At 42.6% G+C, this 25,212-nt stretch overlaps 1 protein-coding gene across 2 annotated transcripts in view; it reads left to right on the top strand.

Annotated features, from left to right (window-relative positions):
- The first annotated feature begins 12,951 nt into the window (after positions 1-12,951).
- The window catches only part of PAX1 (paired box 1), a 55,458-nt gene continuing 43,197 nt past the window's right edge, over positions 12,952-25,212 (top strand). For both annotated transcript variants that reach the window (XM_068279610.1, XM_068279611.1), the window contains exons 1-4: positions 12,952-13,309; positions 14,421-15,053; positions 17,161-17,303; positions 18,317-18,521. In XM_068279610.1, coding sequence (XP_068135711.1) covers positions 13,306-13,309; positions 14,421-15,053; positions 17,161-17,303; positions 18,317-18,521 — 985 coding nt within the window. In that variant the 5' untranslated portion in view covers positions 12,952-13,305. The remainder of the gene's footprint in view (positions 13,310-14,420; positions 15,054-17,160; positions 17,304-18,316; positions 18,522-25,212) is intronic.

Below are 25,212 nucleotides of genomic sequence, written 5' to 3'. Positions count from 1 at the left end.
TCTAGGATGGATAAATCTGGCTAACGCCGGCCGCTTTTATTTCCCATCTCATATAACCGAGCTGATAACTTTTCTCTATTAAAAAGAGTCTTAGCATCTAAAATTTTCAATAGTTTGAGTCTCGCTCTAGATAATTTAATGACTATTCCAGGATCCCTGTGTGTCTTATGTAAGGTCTCCAAGCTACCTATCTCTGTCAACAGTGTAGATATTTGATGGGCAAGTTCCTTATTTATACGTGTACCATGTGAAATAAGGATTCCGCGTAGGACACATTTCAGGGTTTCCCATTTGATCGGGGGAGATAAGGAAGGATCCCCTTCATGTGTTATTTTAAAGTCAGCGATTGCACGTATTAGTCCGTCTTTACAGAGAGGGTCTTCCAAAAGACCGCTGTTTAATCGCCATACAAATTCAGGTTTAGAGTTGACTCCAATCACAAATGAACAGATCACTGGGGCATGATCCGACCACACCATCTGGCCAATCTTACATTGGAATTGGTGGTCTAATAACCAATGTGACACCAACATATAGTCTATTCTACTATGAAAATTATGCAAAGGGGAGAAAAAAGTATAGTCTCTGTCAGAGGGATGCATAACCCTCCAGCCATCTACCATCCTAAGCAGAAGAGTAAATTGACTGAATAAACTTTGATTGGATACTTTAGGTAGTCCCTCATATTCCATAAGGTGGCCATTAATGATTCTGCTGAGAAATCATCAGAATCGATTGTTCAGGCTCACTAACGAAAATAAAGCTACTAACCAATTCAATCAGAGTAATGAAATCAATCCATTAACCTGATCAAATTGGATAGCAGCTTTACTTCTGTCAGTGGGCTCAAATGAATCTGAAAATCGATCGTCTGAAGAATCGTATTGTAAATGGGCACCCATAGAAGTGATAAGATTGTACAATCAAGATTGCATCATTAGTGGGTACCTTAAACCCTGGGACGCATCAGATACTTTGCCTTGAATGGAGCTTCCTATGCAATGTCTACATGCTGCAGAATACATTTCTATGCGATGTCCACATGCTGCAGAATACATTTCTATGCAATGTCCACATGCTGCAGAATACATTTCTATGCAATGTCCACATGCTGCAGAATACATTTCTATGCAATGTCCACATGCTGCAGAATACATTTCTATGCAATGTCCACATGCTGCAGAATACACAGGCTGCATCAAACTGGCCATATGATGCCATCCCGGGATTGGATTGGATCCAGAGAGTTTCTCTTTTGTTTCTTATGTAATCCCAGTTCTTCTACAACAACGATACTCTGAAATCTTCTACGATATAGATTAGGTCTTGGCCCGTTTCTAGTGTTTGCGGCTGCAGCCATTGATTATAATGGAGACCATGCACATAAGCTAAATAACACAAGGCAGGCTGGAAACACGACGGATTGTTCAGCAGTGATTTATTGATTTAATAAGTCGCGATGAATCCAGCTCACATTGCCAGTTAGAGGGAATAAGGAGGCGGACATGCAGTCTCGGGGGAGGTGGTGCAGTTTCATGTGCTGGGCTTGCTGCTGCTGCTGCCGACGGGGTAACCGGAGACATACCGCCTGTTCCTATATGGACAACATGTGCTGGCTGGGCACACACTACTACATGTCACTGAATGCTCTCCGCTGGCTCTATTACCGCAGCCAGCCAGGGGAGGAAAGAGCAAATATTAGCTCAGTATTAATGAGTCATATTTTGGAACATTTCTGGGCAGTGTGATAGCTGAGCTAAGTATCAGCTATTACTTCATAGACACTGGGATCAGGTTTGTATATGGATACATGCAAAATGTGTGTGTGTGTGTGTGTGTGTGTGTGTGTGTGTGTGAGTGTGTGTGTGTGTGTGTGTGTGTGTGTGTGTGTGTGTGTGTGTGTGTGTGTGTGTGTGTGTGTGTGTGTGTGTGTGTGTGTGTGTGTGTGTGTGTGTGTGTGACTGTGTGTGTGATTGTGTGTTACTGAGTGTCTACGTGCGTGAGTGTGTCTGTATGTCTATGTGTGTGACTGAGTGTGTCACTGTGTGTGTCTGTCTTTTTGTGGCTGGGAGCACACTTGTCTATGCAGAAAACCATGAGTTTTGTATATTGTTTGTTCTTGTTTGTTCTTGCATGTGTTTTCATTTAGAATTTGTGTGTCTGATGTATTTTGGAAGATTTTGCACACGCACACGTGTTTTGTGCATGTGTATGTATATATATACATATATACACTGTATATATACACTGTATATATATATATATATATATATATATATATCCTTTCTCAGTAAAGTATTATATTTCTTCTATATTATATTTCTTCTATTAAAAATGCATCAAAAAATGCATGTCAAAACGCAGTAAAACACACTTCTTCTGCATCTACATTGATTGACATACATTATGCGCGATTCAGTTGTGTTTCACAGAAATATGCAGCAAGTTTCTGCATTTCTAACACACATTAAAAAAACTGAGATTTTTTTTTTTATTCGACCTGAAGACTTTCATTATGTGCAAAATGTGGTATACTGTACAGTACATGTTATCTGCAATGCTGGCGATTCTGCTAGTGTCTGCTTATAGCGTGTGTGTGTGTGTGTGTGTGTGCGTGCGTGCGTGCGTGTGTGTGTGAGCGAGCATCACTGTATGTGACACTTTGAAAATATCACAGCCTTAGCATTTCTTGCATAAAGATTAGTGTAAAAGTATTAAATATGTATATATATATATATATATATATATATATATATATATATATATATACAGTATATATACACACACACACACACACACACATACAAAACACACTGAGATTTCATTCATTTCTTACTCATCCTGTGATGCATGCATGAGTGTACCTGTGTGTGTGTCTGTCTGTCTGTGTTTACACTCACCTGTTCCCATCATCTAATCTGTAGTCTAGCGATATATTCCTCTCATAAATAGCATTGCACAGAGGCAGTAGAATACAGCTATGCCACGTGCTTGCCCTTCCTTATTATACAGGGACAGAAGCCAAGCCATCCATTGCTACACCCCCTCAGTGGGGAAGATGGCTGCCAGTGCTTGATAAAGACAACCTGAACATCATTGTGAAAAATCTATAGTCATTTATCTGTTGTATTCTCACCTAAGCGCCTTCTGTTTGCTTTCTCTCCCACAGACACCCATTCCATCCCTCTCTATAGAAAAGTTCCAAACAGGAGGCAGTGGCGAGACAGGAACACATGCATAGATTTTGGAGCTGCCCTAAACTGCATGCATGAGAAATAGGCGCCAGGAAATTTGGGCACCCAATTTCGGCAAGTAGAATATCAGTAAATTTACCGTTATTCACAATAAGGATAGTAAAATATCAAGAAATAATACCGATATTTTACTAACGCTAAATCTAACCCTAAACCCACTTTGAACCCTCCCCTTACCGATGCGTAACTTTAATGCCCCCTGCTTATGCCTAAACCTAAATCTCCCCTGCCCCCAACCTTAACCAAAGCACTTCCAAACACCCCCCTTCCTTGCACACTTAACCTGCCTAACCTTAACTGCCCCCCACCCCATGCCAAGCCTTAAAATTATCCCCGCTATTTATAGCCACAATTTTCATAGCAGACAGCCCCCTGGTGGCCGTTACTTATGGGGTGCCGTGTGCGGCCATTTTGTACACACTTTCCAATATTTTGAATGCCCAATTCTCTCCCGCTAAGGGTCGCCCACATTTCCTGCTTCCCCTAAACAGTCTTGCTTCTGGAGTTCCACTTCATCTTTAATATCTGAAGTCATGGGTAAACAATTCTCACTTACACCTCAAATGGCTTTATTCCATATTGATGTCAGTACAATACATTTAAATTCTTTAAATTATGGACCTTTTGTAACCTATCTTCTGTGTGTCGCAAAATAGCTTATTGCTTCCAATTGGAAATCCAAAGACATTCCACCTTTAGGCTGCTTACACACTAAGACGTTACAGGCGCACGTTAGTGCGCCTGTAACGCTCCCCCAACGCAGAGCAATGTAACACAAGTGGGCTGTTTACACAGCCCACGTTGCGTTACATGTAACGCTGCACGTTGTCGGGAAAGTGCAGCATGCTACGGCGTTAGAGCGGCTATAGCCGCGTTAGACTGTTTACACATGCGCAGTGGGGGGCGGAGAGGAGGCGGGGAGAGCCAGCTACAGTAGCCGCGCACATGGTTACTTAATATTCACTGCACTGGCGGCCGCTGATTGGCCGGCGGGACCACGTGATGCGGAGTGTCTCGCTCCGCATCACGTGGTCCCGCCAGCCAATCAGCGCCACTCTGGGAGACCTTATATGGATAGAGCCGCCTAACGCGGCTCACTCTACCGTCCTCTCTTGCAGCACCATACGATGCGTTAGGTGCACGTTATGCGACCTTAACGTGGCACCTAATGCAACGTCTTGGTCTGCAAGTAGCCTTAATTAATATAACTAAATATAATGTGACCTTAGAATGGCGTGTTAGATCAAAGCTGTCAAGTAATTCTCAGTTTTTGGATTACTATGATCTACAGAAAATACTTCATTTAGAATAGTTTATATATTACTACAATCTAAGTATGTACTGTATATATGTTATAAAAGCCTCAGGCTCAGGCATTTCAATAGCTATTTGTTATGCTTTCCCTTATGCAGCATTAAGGATGGAGCCCACTACAGTGTTTCCTTCAGCACTATCTTTCTTTCCGGCGATCTGAAAAGTGCCGCAACAGTTGGACCCGATCAGAGTGGTTCCAGTGCAGCATTTTGGGAGCACTTGCATTCAATGGCTCCAAAGCCAAATCACACTGAAAATCGCAGTATCTTTCAAGAGATTTTCAAATTGTAAACATAGACTTTGTAACTTGAAAATGTAATAATATAACAGACTAAGGCTGCTTTCACAGTGAGACGTTACAGGCGCATGTTAGTGCAGCCTGTAACGCAGCCCACTGCACAGCAATGAAGCAGCCCGTTCACAGTGCCCATGTTGCGTTACACTGTAACGCAGCAAGCAAAAACAAAGTGCTGCGTGCTGTGCGTTATAAGCGGCTAAGCCGCGTTAGACTGTTTGCACGTGCTCAGTAGTGTTGGAGGAGGAGGGGAGACCTCCGCGGCCGGGCACATGGCTAATTAATATTCACTGCACGGTGTGACGTGCAGTGTTTACTTCCTGGAGCGCCGCTCTGTGCGGCGATTGGTTGGCGGGACCACGTGATGCCGCATGCATCCAAGAGTACACATCACAGGATACGTGAAGAGCCGCTTAACGCGGCTCGATCTGACGTCCAGCTTCTACCTCATTATGCGTTGCGTTAGGTGCACGTTATTGGACCTTAACGTAGCATCTAACGCAACGTCTTAGTGGGTAAGAAGCCTAAAGGACTTCTTTGTGTTGTGTTATAAGTTATGATATATTGTTTTCATAGATGTACTATTGTCATACATTTACTATGTGCTAAGTTTCAGCAATTATAATTTGTTTTTAATAGCAAAAAAAAATGTTCAATAAAAACTGTAATAGAAAAAAAAGTCCCAAAACAGCTGCCTGGCTTCCTTGTATAGAAGAACTGCGACTTAAAGGACTACTGTAGGGGGTAGGGGGAAAAAAGAGTTGAACTCACCCGCGGCTTCTAAGGGTCCCCCGCAGATGTCCTGTGCCCGCGCAGTCACTCACCGATGCTCCGGTCCCCGCCTCAGGTTCACTTCTGGAATTTCCAACTTTAAAGTCAGAAAACCACTATACCTACGCCGCAGTGTCCTCGCTCCCACTGACGTCACCAGGAGAGTACTATGCAGTTGCAGACCATACGGGGCCTGCACAATACACTCCTGGTGATGTCAGTGGGAGCGAGGACATGGCCGTGCAGGCGCAGTGGTTTTCCAACTTTAAAGTCGGAAATTCCAGAAGTGAACCGGCGGTGGGGACCGGAGCATCGGTAAGTGGCTGCGTGGGCACAGGAGGTCTGCGGATGACCATTAGAAGCCCTGGGTGAGTTCAACTCTTTTTTACCCCTACCCCCCAACAGTACTCCTTTAAAGGACAACTGAAGTTAGAAGAATATGGAGGCTGCCATATTTATTTCCTTATAAATAATACCAGTTGCCTGTCAGCCCTGCTGATCTATTTGGCTGCAGCAGTGTTTGAATAACACCAGAAACTAGCATATAGCTAATCTTGTCAGATCTGACAATAAAGTCGGAAACACCTGATCTGCTGCATGCTTGTTCAGGGGCTATGGCTAAAAATATTAGAGGCAGAGGATCAGCAGGGCAGCCAGGCAACTGGTATTGCTTAAAAGGAAATAAATATGGCAGCCTCCCTATTCCTCTCATTACAGTTGTCCTTTAACCACTTTACCCCCGCGCGTACGTATTTCTCCGCCCCTTTTTCCATCCTTTAAAAACCAGGGACGGAGAAACACGTACTTTCCGCGTTCCCGACGCTGCCCGCGCTCCCGCTCGTAAACACGCCGCCCGCCGCTAGTAAACACGCCGCCGCCCGCTCGCCCAGAGATCAATGAACGGGAAAATCCATTCCCGTTCGTTGATCTAAGCCCCGCAATGATCAGCTGCTCTCCTATGGGCAGCGCGATCATTGTGAGAAAAAACTCACGTGTCCAGCCTCCTTATTCTTCCTCCAAGCTTCCGGAAGGAAGCTTGGAGGTCGCATTAAAACAAAAAGTTACTGTGGCCATCTTGTGGCCAAATAGTAAACTACACCCTACACATTTTTCACATACAAATAAATGACTTTTACACATAAAATTAACTCATTACCTCCCACACTCCCCATTTTTTTTTTTTTTGTAATTAAAAAAAAATTAAAAAATTTACAATTAAAAAAAATACATAAATAGTTACCTTAGGGACTGAACTTTTTAAATATTTATGTCAAGAGGGTATAACACTGTTACTTTATAAACTGCGGGCTTGTAATTAGGGATGGACGCAAAACTGAAAAAAATGCACCTTTATTTCCAAATAAAATATTGGCGCCAAACATTGTGATAGGGACATAATTTAAATGGTTTTATAACCGGGACAAAAGGGCAAATACGTTTCATGGGTTTTAATTACAGTAGCATGCATTATTTATAAACTATAATGGCCGAAAACTGAAAAATAATTATTTTTTTCCCCACATTTTTCCTATTTTCCCATTAAAACACATTTAGAAAAAAATAATTCTTGGCATAATGTCCCACCTAAAGAAAGCCTAATTGGTGGCGAAAAAAACAAGATATAGTTCATTTAATTGCGATAAGTAATAATAAAGTTATAGACGAATGAATGGAAGGAGCGCTGAAAGGTGAAAATTGCTCTGGTGCTCAGGGGGTAAAACCCCTCAGTGGTGAAGTGGTTAAAGCCTGTACACACGCTCAACCAAACCGCTTGATTGTTGTCTCATTTTGGTCTATTGGACAACAATCAGGCATATGTAGACATGGCAAATGACTAGACCAGCGACTTATAACAGGTGGTGTGCCGATCCTTCTCGCGGATCAACTCAGAAGACTGTTGGGCTGCTATTGTCCAGTTGGCCACTTGTGTACAATGTAGTTTAAACATCGTACTTCTTATGAATGCGGCCATGTTGTGCAGCCTGTCGTTTCGCTTCTGTGCAGTATGTGAATGACTTGTTGTGTACACGTTTTGTCGTGATGTTGCTCATGTAGTGGTGTTGGTCATGTACCTAGTTGGATGTGTGCATGTACGGTACCTTAAGTGGGCTATCAAAAGAGAGTGCTCTATTATCCTGTTTTGGGTTTCTTATTATCCCCCACAACCAGTGAATAGAATGCAAGCTTTGGCTCTGCACAAATGTGATGTAGCAATGTAACCTCCCTGTCATACATGACATCTACCTTTCTAGATAAAGGGTTCATTTACAAACCACAAATGATGCAATGTCTTTGAGAAGTTATTCAGCAATCATTTTTAATGGAGTACTGTAAATGTAACAAAACAAAAAGAGCTTAACTTACCTGGAGCTTCTAAGTACCCCCTGCAGACTTCCTGTGCCCGCGCCGGGAAAAAGCGATCCCCTGGTCCCCCACCGCGGCTCAGTTCTGAAATTTGCAACTTTAGGCTGGTTTCACACCAGGACGTTGCGTTTTAGGGGACGTTAACGTCGCATAACGTGCCCCTAACGCAACGCCTGGTGCTCTCTGATGTGGACGTCAGAGTGAGCCGCGTTGTGCAGCTCACTCTGGCGTCCGTGATGCCGTGATGCCGTGATGCGCACTCTTGGACGCATGCGGCATCACGTGGTCCCGCCCGGCCAATCGCTGCACAGAGCGGCCGCTCCAGGAAGTAAACACTGCACGTCACTGAGTGCAGTGAATATTAATTAGCCATGTGCCCGGCCGCTCTCCTCTCCTCTCCAACTTTACTGAGCATGTGCAAGCAGTCTAACACGGCTCTAATGCCTTCCTAGCTCTTTAAATACCTCCCCTCCTATCCTACTCACCAATCACAAGACATTTTAAGTATTTAAGGAGCTAGGAACTCAGAAGGCATTATGCCACTGCACTCGACAAAGCGCAGGAGACCGCTTGAAACGGCGACAGTCTGTTGTGCTTTACTGCCCAGCTGCAATGTAGACACACTTACTTCCAAGTGTGCCCTACAGCGCTGTGAGCATCTGAGAGCTACTTATACCTGAGAGCTCTACTTATACCTGATACCTACACCGGGTGATGGCTGTATAGTCACTGTCTTTGTGAATTAAACACAAAATTGAACATCTTCCCTGCTGGTCGACTACTTCATTGCCCTGAGATACAGAGAAATGCCACCTGCACTGAACTACTCCACGTCTGCAGATACAGGGAGGTGATCTGACAATTATCCGAGTTCTAACTTAAAACATGCAATTATCATGCACATTTAATTACCACCCTACATGGCAATGCCACAATCCCCGTATATAATAATGTTGCAGTACTTACAAAAGGATGTTATTTATACCTAGTGTAAGGCATGAATATATATATTTATTATTATTATTTATTGGATTTATATAGCGCAACATATTACACAGGGCTGTACAATCCATAAGATTCCAGACAATGATAATAGGGGTGACCGACAACACAATACAGGTAATAAGCAATAAGATACAACACAATACATGCAATAAAAGTGGCCACTTTAACGGTCCAATTTCTCGTGAAAAATAGTTCGAGCGATCAGAAATTCTGATCGGATTGGTTGTAAATAATCTCCGTTGATGGGCACAATCGATTATGAATGATTATAAAAACAGTGATCGATTGGATTTTTGTCCAACCAAAATTCAGATTTTCTTTTTGGTCATGACACATAAGAAGTAAAGATTGGTTCGTTGAGGGTGTAGTGAATGATTTCACTTCCGATCAGAATTATCTGATCACTTCACATGATATTTCGCTAGAAATTGGATCGGATAAGCAATAAGATACAACACAATACAGGTAACAAGCAGTAAGATACACAATGTCTGATCATACACTGGAGTAGTAGTCCCAATAATACAAGTTCACATTATTCTGGGTAAAGTGCACAATCAAGTATGATATACACAAGGACAGAGGACCCTGCCAAAGGCTTGCAATCTAGGTGTCATCACTACCCCCTCGGTGGTGATGACACAAAAGGACACACTCACACACACACACATACACAGACACACACACACACACACACACACACACACACACACACACTCACACACACACAATAGCGCTTCTCCAAGCAAATTGTCGCCTTAGCAGCGTTCTCTAAACTCACAGCGTCGTTTAGCTCGTTCATAGCTCCACAGAGGATGCTGATAGCAAAGCATTGCATAGGATATGGAGGTAGGAGCGCTCATTAATAAATAGGTGCAATTTATTTCTTAATACAAACCATTTAATAATCCGAATAATAATAATAATAATCTGAACATTTATATAGCGCTTTTCTCCTGTCAGACTCAAAGCGCTCAAGAGCTGCAGCCACTAAGGGCGCGCTCAGGAGGCCACCTTGCAATGTTAGGGAGTCTTGCCTTGAACTCCTTCCTGAATAGGTACTGACCCTAGCCAGGATTCGAACCCTGGTCTCCCATGTCAAAGGCAGTGCCCTTAACCAGTACTCTATTCAGCCACTGCGTATTTATATATGGTTTGTATATACGCACGCACGCACGCACGCACGCACGCACGCACGCACACACACACACACACACACACACACACACACACACACACACACGATAATGCATGTACATACATGTGCTAGCAACTATATCTGTTATTAAACTATAGCTGTGTGTGTGTATATATATATGTATATATATGTGTATATATATATATATATATATATATATATATATATATGTATACGTGTGTAATCATTTTTTACTAATGTCTGATTAGCAATAAATATGACAATGTCAGGCTTTAAGCTATTAGTGAACATGTATGTCTTATTTGATTGTCCCTATGCTGTGTTCTTTTAATTGTGACAGCCACAGATTGCAGTCCCTCTGTAGACCCCCATGACTGCCAGCAGACACTGGAGGGCTTTAGTGTCGCATCCTGCGCTGTACCAGCCTGCCCTGTCCTGCTCTGCTGGCAATCATTTTCCATAGCATGTATTACTCAGCACAGCAGCCTTCATCAGTTTTCCATGTTCTTGGCTAAAACGAAGCCTGTAATCGCTGGAAACCATCGTAAACATCCCACACTTCGGGAAGTGAACATGTATTATTTCTCTATTTACAAGAGGGAGATAAATACTACTCACCTGTCACCTGATCTGTTTAAACATCCTACCTGTCCTGCGTGTTATCTGATAATGATGAACCCATATAGGCTGGAAACGTGGGAAATGCTCCTATCTGCGTTGTGGATCAAAACATATCAAATTCACCACTCAAATTACACCCAAATTCAGATGATGTCTACGCCATAAGGGTATATATATACCCTTATGGTATATATATATATATATATATATATATATATATATATATATATATATATATATATATATATATATATATATATATATATATATATATATATATATAATCAGTAGAGGTTGTAGAGCCGTTATTTCCATTCTGTCAGTAAATTTGAACAAGGGTAACCCTTTCACTTTAAAAAATGTGTTATATTTCTTTTAAAGATCTTTTGTTTGGTTATTTAACGTTAATTTAAGTACAAAGGAAGATTCAGCTGTAATCTATATTTAGTCAGATGTGAAATATTATTACACGTCTACATAGTTTACTGATGCACTTGCTGGCGGTAATAGGTTTGTAAACAGAAATTGGTCTTCAACTACCGCTGCCTAATAAAGAATATAAAACACCACAATATACAATTGCACCTAAAATCATCATTAACCCTTCCCCGCCTCCACCTCCTCACCACCACTACTAACACTCCAGAACACACACTCACACACACCTACACACCTACACAGTACAACAGTACACAAACATTAACACACACACACACGCATGGGACACAAACACTAACACACACATAGTACACTAACACACACACACACAAACACACACCTACACAGTACAACAGTACACAAACACTAACACACACATAGTACACTAACACACACACACAAACACACACCTACACAGTACAACAGTACACAAACACTAACACACACATAGTGCACTAACACACACACACGGGACACTATCACACACACACAAACATGCGCACACGCACACATATAGACATAGAGTACACAGACAGTACACACAGATAAACCAGTACATATATATATATATATATATATATATATATATATATATATATATATATATATATATATATATATATATATATATATATATATATATATATATACCACACACACACCTGCAGGCATGGATTTGCTAGACAGAAAATACATTTTAAAAGTCAATAAAAAATGCATTTAAAGCACACATAAATCAGTGCTGCTACAAGTTACCATTGAAACGGCCATCTCGCTGGAAAGTATTCAAATGTTTTTGTTTTCCACCTAGAACACGAAACAGAAGGATCCCTCCTGGCTTCTTACAGCAAACCCAGTAATACCAAAGCCAAATACTCTGTGGCTAGGTGGGTGCCTGAACCCAGGTTTGCAGCCCAAACCCCAAACCTTCCCCCACTCCTTAGTGGCACTGCATGGAAAGGGGGGACCTCATCAATTACCTATACAACCCCCTCTTCCCACACAACAAGGCTAATTAATATCCAATGAAATTTATAAAGAGAATAAACTAACGTGCACCCCCCCCCCCCCTCTTTTTCTTTCTGAAACAAAACACAGAAAAAGAAGGAAATGTGAAAAACTCACAAGCATCTTTATTCCCATTGTTGTTACTGTTTGAGGAAATGGAAAAAACGTCTCCAATAAATCTATCTCATCTGCCTGCTTCACACTGTATTTTAACAGGTGCCAAACAGCTGAATTAAGCAGCACAAAATGTGACACAGGTTTTTTTTTGTAGAGATTCTTTTCCTTCAGCGAGCCTTCATTTGCAATTCAAAGAACATATACAATATAACGATTTCCAGATGACAGGGCAGTTTTGAAAAGCATCAGAAAATGCACTTTGTAAACTGTGTGGGCATAAAACTTATAAACTGTGGTGTCAGGAGGGATCATCAGACAGAGCAGCCTGTAGTATTATTATTACTGTATTATTATTATTTCCCAGCTCAGAGAGGAGAAGACATCTGATGGCTGATTGGCCATTACAGGGGGACACATGATGGATAGGGACTGTCAGGGCTGTAGGAAAACCTCTAAAGATGGCAGATCGTGTTGTTTTAGGATGAGCCGATTGAGGCATTCCAGAAGAAGAAAAAGAGAGGGAGAGAGAGAGAGCTAAGGTTACACCAGACCGGAATGGGTAAGATGGACTACAAAGAACTCTGCCTATTTAAGATGACGGGGACCAATGAGATGCCACCAGTAGCTCCTGCAGCCTGACCACCAAGATTGACGTGGTAGACACGTCAAAGTGATCTGAGCAAACTCCAGTTAGATAACTCGACTAATTCCCCCTAATCTGAGGAAGATCACCTCTTGCTTTTGTTCCCCACACTTGTGAAGTTGCTGGGCAAACAGTGAAGAGTTTGCAGTTTGGGAAGGAAGTGCCTCTTAGCTGCAGGAGCCTCCTCCTCCTCCTCCTCAGCCAGCCCATAGGAGAAGACTGGGCTCCCTCTCTCTATCCCTTCCATGTATCTCTGGGTTACAGCTGTCTGACTCTCCTCATCTCTCTACAAGTCTCCCCGTTCTCTCCTTACGGGATGGGTAAGCACATTTTCACGTTCCCCTATGAGGTTTCTAAGTAGTAGTGGTGGTGTGCAAGGCGAGGACAGGATGACTCTCGGAGCTGGAGAACCCCTCTGACTCTGCGCGACTTACTGTTAGAGCAGCCACTATGTATTGCTATACTATGCTACAGGCACTGTGTGATTACTATGGCATAACTGTATTTTACGCATACTGCTTTCTAGTAATTACTCGTCTGAAAGTTTCACTTTTCTATGAGAAAACTCCATGCATCCTACTCTACAAGAATGTTATAGATTATTGCACATCCTGACTTCATGGGCATCATATATATGGTTGCTATTGTATGTATATCCTGATACAGAGTATGGTATGTCCAAATGACCGTCACCCGAGTAATGACTGCATCCGTTTCTGGATGTGAAAATATAGTTGGGAATATACTTTTTTTTTTTTTAGATATAATTAATAGGTAATTACGTATCTACATTTACGTAAATATCTTACACGTTTAGTGTTGTAATATGGTTAGATGAGACATAATACGCTGCCTATAATCTGTTTTCTATAATGTAGGGTATAGCAGTATTAAGTGGGTATTAGAAAAATATCCTGATGAGGTAGAAGTGCCAGTGTGGCGACTTGATAGTTGTTGTTAATAATAATAATAATAATAATAATAATAATAATAATAATAATAATAATAATAATAATAATTTGACGTGTATTGGCTGCTTTTAATAAATATAGTATTGTAGTGGGAAAATGTCTGTGCTCATATAGTCTGTGAAAAGGTTTGGACACATTTATTCCCTGTCTTTTGTATTGTAAGCTGACCATTTCCTGTATCCTGCCCAAATTCACAATGATAATAATAATAATAATAATTATTATTATTATTTATATTTTATTTGTACAAGTTTGTAATTTGTGCCTCCAGTGTTTATTAAATATTGATTCGCAAAGTGTTATTTATGAAATCAGCAGACTATGAAATTGTTGTATTTTAGGCCCGTCTTATATTAGGATCAGCACACAGGAGTCGGGTTTTAGCTAGTTAATGAAAGAGATTGGATATGTAATGTATAGCATTATATACATTCACCTTATGTCTCTCTGTGCCATGCAGAACAAGCCTATGGAGAAGTCAACCAGCTGGGCGGCGTGTTTGTGAACGGGAGACCTCTGCCCAATGCCATCCGGCTGAGGATAGTGGAGTTGGCCCAGCTGGGCATCAGACCGTGTGACATAAGCAGGCAGCTCCGGGTGTCCCATGGATGTGTCAGCAAGATCCTGGCCAGATACAACGAGACGGGCTCTATCCTGCCAGGGGCTATCGGGGGCAGCAAGCCCAGGGTCACCACCCCCAACGTGGTGAAGCACATCAGGGAATACAAGCAAGGGGACCCGGGCATCTTCGCCTGGGAGATCAGGGACAGGCTGCTGGCAGACAACGTGTGTGACAAGTACAATGTGCCCTCTGTCAGCTCCATCAGTCGGATTCTGAGGAATAAAATCGGGAACCTGTCTCAGCCCAGCCAGTATGAGAACTCCAAGCATTCCCCCTCACAGCCAACCATCCCGTACAACCACCTGTACCAGTACCCCTACCCCAACCCCATCTCCCCCGGCTCCGCCAAGATGGGCAGCCACCACCCAGGAGTGCATATGCCAACCGGACATGTGAGCATAGCCAGGTCCTGGCCCTCCGCTCACTCCGTCAGCAACATCCTAGGAATCCGCACCTTTATGGAACAAACAGGTGAGTCTGTGGAAAGACGCTGCCGGGACACTGGGTGACAACAGCCTCTCTGTCAAGCGTGGCCTCCCCATTACTCACAATACTCAGCAAAAAGCAAACACTGGTGGGGGGTTCACTGAAAGGAAAGAGCAAGAAAGCTTCACAGACATTCACATTACTTCAAACAGCCAATTAGGTGTTCAGGAATTTAAAAAACGGTCCTATATGCAATTCACGTTTTTTGCTCCTGAGTGTTTCTCTTAATTTGTCATCTTCTCTTAGCTTTTAAAAACTTTGCAATTAAAAAAGTACCAAGTATGTGAAAAAGTACTAGCAAAATTATTTTTTTTATATTTCCTTTCTTGCTGATAAACCATCAGCAAGAAAGGAAATATAAAACAGTGTTTTATTGACAAGTTGTGAAATATCACCTAGGAGAAAAGTCTTATTCAGGTAAGCTTTTCTCCTAAGTTTTCTCCTGGGTGATATGGTCACACCTGATCAATAGCCACCAGCAAGCAAGTCAATTCTCAGAACAGTATTATTCGCCTACTTTTTAGTATTTTTTTTCAGTTGTAGATTGCTACAAAGAAGAAAGATTATCTCCTAGGAGAAAACTTAGGAGCAGAAGTAAATTAAGTAAGAGCCAGGGACTGCACTGCAAGTGATTTGATGTGTGAATATAAAACTGGGATATCCACTGTATTATACTGCATCAGTCTCATCCTATCTGGTTCCCATTCACATCACTGCATAATGTTATTTATTGGTGCTAATGGCCAGTTGGATGTTTACATATGTATATATACACATAGAGGTGACATTATAGACGTATCCATTTTTTAGACCAGACCTGTGTATAGTGTAAACGGAACATTATAGGGCATTGGGTAGATGGAACACCAGACCATATTGTCATGTCAAATATTTACATGATGCTGAGAGACAGGAGGCCACGATGACATCTCGTTATTTTAGTTCCAGCTAAGAACAAATACGTGAAATCCTTAAGTACTTATGCAGAAAATACATGAGAATCCAGATCTATCAAATTAGCTACAAATAAATTCTCTCTATGCAGCATTATCAGAGAGAGCTGCAAATACCGACAGGACGGTCCCAAGAAACGAAAGCTAGCCGATAAGTCAACTATTTTTCAAATGTAATGAGCAATTATTAGGTTAGAATAATGGTGAGAAGTTATACACAGTAACAGCTCTGGCAGGATATGCTGTAAACCTGTAATTACTTTCTGCAGAATTTATAGACTTGTGGTTTTAAGATCTTATGAACACTATTTAAAATGTTAATGGCGATTATCACAATTAAATTGATAAATGCTTTATATAATACTGGACATTGTGTACAACATTATAAAATATTTTCAGATCTTAGTGATGAAATGTGACATGTAATGGATGGGTGGGTGGGTGGGTAGGCAGATAGATAGATAGATAGATAGATAGATAGATAGATAGATAATGTGTGTGTACAGATAGCTATAGATTTGCATGGAGATGAGTATGTAAATATATATAGATATGGTCATTAGCATCTGTTTACATGAGACTTAAGAATATACAGGTAGAAACTATTGCATGTCCAAATATAAACATTTACATTAAAACACAATAGGGGGGAAAAAGTGACGAATATTATGATGAAAAGTATTTTTTTTATGTCACATATTAAGATGGTGAAATTAAATAAATATAGGAGCGTGTAGTTATACATACATAATAGAAAGATAGATAATTATTGTGTATTGATATAGCGCTGACATCTTCGCAGCTCTGTACAATATTGTCATGTAAGCCCCATATGCAACTAATAATTCTCCTGAATTTTCTCCAGGGTCATATTTTCAAAACTTTTAAATAAAATGCCTTTAAAGCTACCAGGCAGCAAGCAACTCTGAATAATTTTGACAGCACTTTCCCACATACTTTTGGCACTTATTTATGTTTTTTATTGCAAAGTGCTGAAACGTTATTTGATGAAAGATTATCTCCAAGGAGAATACTTAGGAGAAAAGATGAATGCATATGGGCCATTGTATTTTGCTGTATAGAGCAGGCGTTCTAGGATATGAGTGTGATAATAACTGGCTAAAATTGTGTCGGTTCAGGTGCCATAGCTGGGCCGGATGGATCCGTCTATTCCCCCAAAATGGAAGAGTGGAGCAGCGTGCAAAGGGCAGGCTTCCCCGGCAGCCAGAACCTAAACGGAATAGACAAGTCTGCTGTAGACCCCGACATCAAGTACCCGCAGGTAGGCTCTCCTGGTGATCATTATGTAATAACAGAGTGCAGCTGTGCACTGCTGCGCTCACACTGTGATATGCGGCACTGCAATCAACTACACGACAGCATAAGGCGTGCTATACTATACCGTGCTTACATACACAGGCTACTATATAATAAATAAATTATAATAAGGCGTTGTGCCGCACGACGATACTCTGTGCTATACTGTGGAATATTATGCTATTTTAGAATATACCAATACTGTACGGGTGATAGATACATAGATGATAGATAGATAGATAGATAGATAGATAGATAGATAGATAGATAGATAGATAGATAGATAGATAGATACCCATATTTTCTCTTTACAATAGTAAAATGTCACCCTCTCAAACTGGATTGTAGTAGCCTGCTCTCTGTAATTCTGTAATACAATGTTATATTTTTCTGCATTGGTATACAATATATAGCATGATTTACACCATTTACACTTTTACTGTAATTATAGTGTAGCTACTAGCCTTAAATCACAGTTAAATTATATTAAGCTATTATTTACAACACATATAATATATGGAAAATATCAATGTTTTGATCAGATTGGCCACTTATCCCTATTATAGATAACTGGCCTAGATGCAATTCACTTTTTCTCCTGTGCGAGGATTTTTCAACTTCTCAGCACTTTGCAATTGAAAAAGTACTACAAAGTAGGAGACATAGTACTATCCAAATTATGTTGAGTATTTTTTGGCTTTCTGGGGGCCTAAAATGCATTTCCTTGACAAAGTGTAAATATATCTGCTGGGAAAAAACACAGGAGATAATGCTAATTGCATATGGGCCAGTTGTCTAGTATAGTGCTTTTGGAATTATTACATACAAGTCTGTAGTTTAGTGCTAGCTAGTTATCCCTCCTGTGTATACAACGTACTGTTACATTCATTTTCTATACACCTGGTAGACAGGTGAGAGTTATGGCAAGAGCTGCAATGTGCTAATGTGCTTTTTTTCCTGTCTGTGTCCCTGTTGCAGCCTGCCTCCGGCCTCTCCAGCGTGGGCAGCTTTGTCCAAGCTTGCGCCTACCCCTCCACTCAGCAGTATGGGGTGTATGGGGGCCCCGGAGCTGGCTATGTTACCCCGGGACACCACTGGCAGGCACAAGGCAGCCCCCTTGCTCACCACGGCCATGGAGGAGATCTGGCAGCCCCTATGACATTCAAGCACCCAGTCAGGGAAGGTATGCAAACAGCATGACAAACGTGGGTACTTGTTTCAGCTGCAGAGATGGAGGAGTCGGTCGGATGGGGTGCAGAGGGGAGGGCTGTGTGAGGACCACTATCATCTGCTTCCCTGATGCCCTGACTATTTATTTGTGATGCATGCGGGTCTTCCTAGCAGGGGGAAGATTTATAGATTACGGTTCTCATTGACTCTAGCAAAACAAAGTTTTTACTTTACGTCCTCCTGGAGAATTTATACTTCTGAGAAATCCTAGGTAGTATATACAGAGCCGCATACACTGTGGTCAGGAAAGGGGGGAAATGAGCACAATGATGGGGGGTTGTGTGAGGGAGAGAGGGGACATGAAAAGGCAAAACAGGAGGAACTGGAGGTAGATGGGGAAAGAAGAGGAGCAGAGAGGAAAGGGTAAGGAAAGAATAATCAGGACCTCAAAACATGGGGGGGGGGTCAGCATAGGATTAATGATTGACATGAGCGGGAAGAGGAGGATTCAAGTGTAGATGATAATACGTATGGGGTGAAAAGGAATAGATAGATGAGATTCTAATTCAAAAGTATTTATATGCTTTATGCAGTGACAGTGTAGCCATACAGAGAGGTACAGGATAGCATGTAACGCTGCAATGCTGTAACTGCCAAAGTGAAAGCAACAATTTGTCACTATACAATATTTACGCTGCAAATATAGCAGCAAAGACATAATAAAGATGCAACTATCCCCATGAGCGGCAGAACGGAGCAATACTAAACACTAACCTATATGTGTGTATCATAGCAAACGAAAAAGGACAAGCTAATTAGTTCAGTGACATGCACAAGTTACCGTAATGTATAATTAGCAATAATTAGCAGTTTCATTTTGATTTATTATTTAATGATGTATAAGCTCCTAACAACATGTAAGCAGATTTATAAAACATCACTGTACAATTTTTTGCTTTTTTTTTTTAAATCCTCCTTTAATAGTTATCAGATATATTTAGAGTGAGGATACATATGGCAGCCTGGTCTGGGGTAGATTTAGGAAACATTTCACAAGGGAGCAGATTTAGTCAACTTTTGTCTTGATCAGAAAACACTTTTACCTTTTGGATTTTAAAAAAGACTCATATTAAGTGATCTCAAATCTGCAGTTTGATATACGTTTGCTACCTACTGTTTAGCACTTTTTCATTTGCGAAATTGCGAGGTGTTAATGCATGAAAGGGAAATAAGTAACAAAGCATGAGAAAAGTCTCTTGCGTGCGGTAATAGCGCTTCTCCCAGCAAATTGTCGCTTTAGCAGCGTTCTCTAAACTCACAGCGTCGTGTAGCTCTGTCATAGCTCCATAGAGTATGCTGATAGCAAAGCATTGCATAGGAAATGGAGGTAGGAACGCTCTTTAATAAATATGTGCAATTTATATATTTATACAAACCATTTTATTATAAATTATTTAAATCATCTGCATTTTAATTTATAATAATTGCATAAATCACAATTAGCGACCTGTTTGAACGATTCAGTTCTTGTTGTAGTTCGGTTGTAAAGAATCTGCATGTTTGTGGGCTGATTGCCTGAGTCAGGCGATTACCTGTGTTTTCTGTTTGTTCACAGCAGTACATTCAGTGCATTTTTCTAATGGTCTGCACAGATTACAGAGCGCAGAAGAGACTGGGGAGTGATTCAAATCCAGGATAAGGCAAAAAGTTACATACAAGGCATATCGCACGGGAACGGGAAAGTGGTCATGTCGCTAAAATCACTTGAAATTAGTGACATAAATGATGCGAAATGAGGTCTGCACCTCTCCCTCTTTCTGTTGTACTGTAGCTTGGGTTCAGAGGGAACATAATGAGGTTCAGGTAGTGCAGAAGTTTACGAGCGTTTGACATTCAATTTATAGAGGATATTAATCAGTTCGTCTAGAGATAAGGGTAACTGTGCGATAAGAGGATGCACAGATAAAAGGGACCTGCATAGTACGGACGCCCCTAATGTACAACACATCTAGAACTCCAAATGCAAATACATAGAAATACGTTTTTGAATCATAAAAAAAAGGAATCATGAAAAAGCAGACTAGATTATTATTATTATTATTTTTTTTACACGTGTCTAAAAAGCACAATTTAGGGCTCTTTCACACTTGCGCAGATTTTGTGTGTTAACGTAAACAGCTAACGTTTGCGTTAACCAAGGTAAAATGAAAGTCCATAGACTTTCATTTTACCTTTCACATCCGATGCTGCGTTTTGATGCGTTGCGGTTTCGACGCACCCGGGCGCAGTTTTTCGCCGGATTTCCGCAGATTGCGTCGCTAATCGCAATCACTAGCGTTTTGTATGCGCAGTTTGTAAGCGACTTCGTGAGCGTTTTAGGGAGCGATTTTAGAAAATCAATTTGCCAGCGGCCGTGTAGCGATTAGCGTTTTAAAGTCTGATTGAATGAAACAAAGACCGCACTCACGTCAGTGGGTAGGCTGGTGCCGGGCCCCAAGGCTTCTATCAAACACTGTCGTCATGGAGGAGTCCGCACACAGACTTATCGGAGCAATCACCACAATTTTATTGTCCCATCACATATATGTCTTTTCTGCTACTTGCCTTGATAAAGGGGACCCTGAGTGGCCCCGAAACGATCGTCGGCCTATGCAGGTCTGACTATGTATCTTTGTACATGTGATGGGACAATAAAATTGTGGTGATTGCTCTGATAAGTCTGTGTGCGGACTCCTCCATGACGACAGTGTTAAAGTCTGATTGGTCCTTTCAATTATTTTTAATTTTGTTACAGTGTACATTAACTTTAAAACGCTAGCAAAATCGCTCCGTGCAGGTTTTGATGAGCGATTACGGCAGTGATTATATACTTTACATTGAAGCGTAAACACTAACAAAATGCTGCATGTCCTGCGTTTGCAATTTTGCTAATCGCAATCGCTTCTGTGGAATTTGCACCATCCATTTACATTGGCAGAACATTTAGGGAAATCGCTAGCAATTTCTCACGCTCCCTAAACGCTCAAAAAAGCACTCTAGTCGGTTCCAGCCCTTAAGGTGTCCTCAGGCAGTTGTGATTTAGTGGCAGTCACGCTTTGCCTAGGGTTGTCTTGCTGGTATTTGTGGTTCCTCCACTGTGGATAGTGTAGCAGAGACAGCAGTAATGGCACGCACAGATGACGATCACTGCGACTCTTTTAATTGGAAACTGCCCATCCCATGATGAGGCCACTTTTATTGAGCTCATTAGTGGCTTTTTATGGAGGACGAGGCTAATATACAATGAATGGGCACAGTGATCAGCCTGCTCTATAAAACCGCCTACGATTGTTTTCTATACGTGTCATATAAATGCCTTTTCCTGTATGATTTGGAGACATTTTATAAGAATCAGATGCTTTGCGTCGAGCCAGGATCTCGTCTCGTTTAACGTCCTATTATTTCTCAGAAGCTCCAAAACACGAAAACAGCAACTATGAGCTGAGCCCAATATAGCATGACAGCAGCTGAGTGCATAGAGATGCTGGGTATTTGCTGGTACAACCTTACCCTAGAGGTGCCATTGGGAAAATACCTAGGCAAGTGCTCAGGGGACTGTCTAATCTAAGGTACTACAATGCTGGAAACACACAATGCAACTTCTGTCTGATTGATAGGAATAAGATGGTTATTTCCATCATGTCTGGTCTGCTCCCATTCCATAATGGGATCAGTTTTGTGAAGTTATAATTGGAAAATTAATCCCATTATCGATCGGGAGCACTTTGGACATGCACACATGCAACTTCCTGTCAGATTACCCAAGGATCAGATTGCAAATTGCATTGTGTGTACCCAGCATAAGTATCCGTTAGCTGTGTGGACGTAAGTATCATGTCAATATTGGGTATATTTTTTATGCTGTGGGCCAAGCAGTTTCAGGAGCAGTTTGGACGTGTACATAAGATCCAACTGCCTGTTAAGGTAGCCATACAATGGTCGATTTGCCATCAGATCGACCAACAGATAGATCCCTCTCTGATAAAATCTGATCAGAGAGGGATCGTATGGCTGCCTTTACTGCAAACAGATTGTGAATCGATTTCAGCATGAAATCGATTCACCATCTGTGAAGCTGCCTCTGCCGCCGACCCCCCCATCCCCCTCTCCTCGCCAGCTATACATTACCTGATCCGCCGGCGCGAGTCCCCGCTCTCTCCGCTGTCTTCTTCTCCGCGCTGGGCTCCGAGTCCGGCTGGCTTCACTGAACTTCCCAGTCCGGGGAACAGTAGAGGGCGCTCTACTGTGTAAACTTCCTGCCGGGTCAGGAAGTTCAGTGAAGCAGGCCGGACTCGGAGCCCAGCACGGAGAAGAAGACAGCGGAGAGAGCGGCGACACGTGTCAGCGGAGCAGGTAATGTATTGCAGCTAGCGTTGGTCGTCGGGCATTCGAATGTCGCTATCAAAGCACTCCTGACCCACCGGCGATCGAGCAAAATCTTCCGCACGGACGGATCGACGGGATTCAACGGTAACAATTGATTTCGGATGGAAATCGATCGTTCTGTCAGCGTTTGCGCAACGAAGATTACCTGTTGATCAGACAGCAAATTGCATTGTGTGTACCCCAGCATAAATGTCTACTAGGTGTGTGGACAGGACATACGTATAATGTCAATATTGGGTATATTTTTTATGCTGTGGGCCCAGTCGTCCTCTGACTCCATTCAATTACATGGAAGAAGGTATAACACTTAGGTCAGAGGATTGAATACTTTTTTTTTAAGGCACTATGAAGATAATGGTGCAATGAGATTGTTTTTCAATCACATTGCAACAGATCCAAAATTTTGAATTGTGCGCTGACGGTGTGGTGCGTGTGACCTTACAGTGAGGCGTACAGTACAGTGAAAGCATGCCTCACTGCCACTGTAAAAGCGTACATTACCTTGTAAACGCGATGCATGAGGTGCTTATCCCGACGGAAACTGTCACATCACATTCACCGCAATCAACATTTGTTCTTTTGACGTTTGCATCACAATCAATGTGATAGCAGCACAGGAATGGTCAGAAATGGCGATTTCCGATTCTGCGGAAACTCCAATTTCCGCTAATACAGATTGCCGTTTCCTGAGTTCCGATTAATCCCTTTTTTTGTCATTTTTTTTGCATTCTCTGATTGGCCAAATACTTCTGAGTTGACTCTGCCTTCTCTGATCGGTCCAATGCTTCTGAGTTCTGTGATTAAAAAGCTATGATTAAGGACTCACAGTCCGAAACATGTCTGATGTCTGTTATTTGGAAATGTCTATAATAAAGGAGTGAATCTACAAGATAAGTGCGGACCCTTCCTTTTCCTGTCATGACGTTTTGGTGGAGCTAACCAGGTTGAGCACTATCGTGGATTTCTGTGGGGTGTAGCCAGGGCCGGCCCGCCCATGAGGCGGGGTGAGGCGGGTTCCTCAGGCGGCAGGAAGTGGAGGGGCGGCACCAGATGAAGTGGCTGTGACTGTCTGAGCGGGGGGAGCCAGAGCCGCGGGGAGGGCAGCCCGACCTCTCCCTCCCTCTCCCCGGGCCGCCCTCCATGCTCCCCCTCGGACTTTAGGCAGCAGAGTTAGCGCGCAGGGAAGCGCTGCTGTACAGAGCCTGTTACTCACCTCCCTGGATCCGATCGCCGCTCCCGCCCTGCTGGTCTCCTCTCTGCAATGTAGCCGCTGATCACACGCGGCTGCTTCCTGTTTACACAGGAAGCAGCCGCGTGTGTATCAGCCGGCTAGGCAGAGAGGAGACCAGCAGGGCGGGAGCGGCGATCGGATCCAGGGAGGTGAGTAACAGGCTCTGTACAGCAGCGCTTCCCTGCGCGCTAACTCTGCTGCCTAAAGTCCGAGGGGGAGCATGGAGGGCGGCCCGGGGAGAGGGAGGGAGAGGTCGGGCTGCCCTCCCCGCGGCTCCGGCTCCCCCCTCCGCTATTATGAGGGGGCACCTACCTGGGCAAGCTACCTATCTATCCTATACTGGGGGGCACCTACCTAATCTAACCTGTTTTGGGGGCAGCTACCTATCTATCCTATACTGGGGGGCACCTACCTAATCTAACCTGTACTAGGGGCAGCTACCTATCTATCCTATACTGGGGGGCACCTACCTAATCTAACCTATACTGGGGGCCAGCTACCTATCTATCCTATACTGGGGGGCAGCTACCTATCTAACCTATACTGGGGGGCAGCTACCTATCTAACCTATACTGGGGGGCAGCTACCTATCTAACCTATACTGGGGGGCAGCTACCTATCTAACCTATACTGGGGGGCAGCTACCTAATCTAACCTGTTTTGGGGGCAGCTACCTATCTATCCTATACTGGGGGGCACCTACCTAATCTAACCTGTTTTGGGGGCAGCTACCTATCTATCCTATACTGGGGGGCACCTACCTAATCTAACCTGTACTAGGGGCAGCTACCTATCTATCCTATACTGGGGGGCACCTACCTAATCTAACCTGTTTTGGGGGCAGCTACCTATCTATCCTATACTGGGGGGCACCTACCTAATCTAACCTGTTTTGGGGGCAGCTACCTATCTATCCTATACTGGGGGGCACCTACCTAATCTAACCTGTTTTGGGGGCAGCTACCTATCTATCCTATACTGGGGGGCACCTACCTAATCTAACCTGTTTTGGGGGCAGCTACCTATCTATCCTATACTGGGGGGCACC

The sequence above is a fragment of the Hyperolius riggenbachi genome, chromosome 4 (assembly GCF_040937935.1).
Source record: "Hyperolius riggenbachi isolate aHypRig1 chromosome 4, aHypRig1.pri, whole genome shotgun sequence".
Lineage (NCBI taxonomy): Eukaryota > Metazoa > Chordata > Amphibia > Anura > Hyperoliidae > Hyperolius > Hyperolius riggenbachi.
Note: the sequence above shows the minus strand (reverse complement) of the source record. Positions and strands in the feature narration are given on the sequence as shown.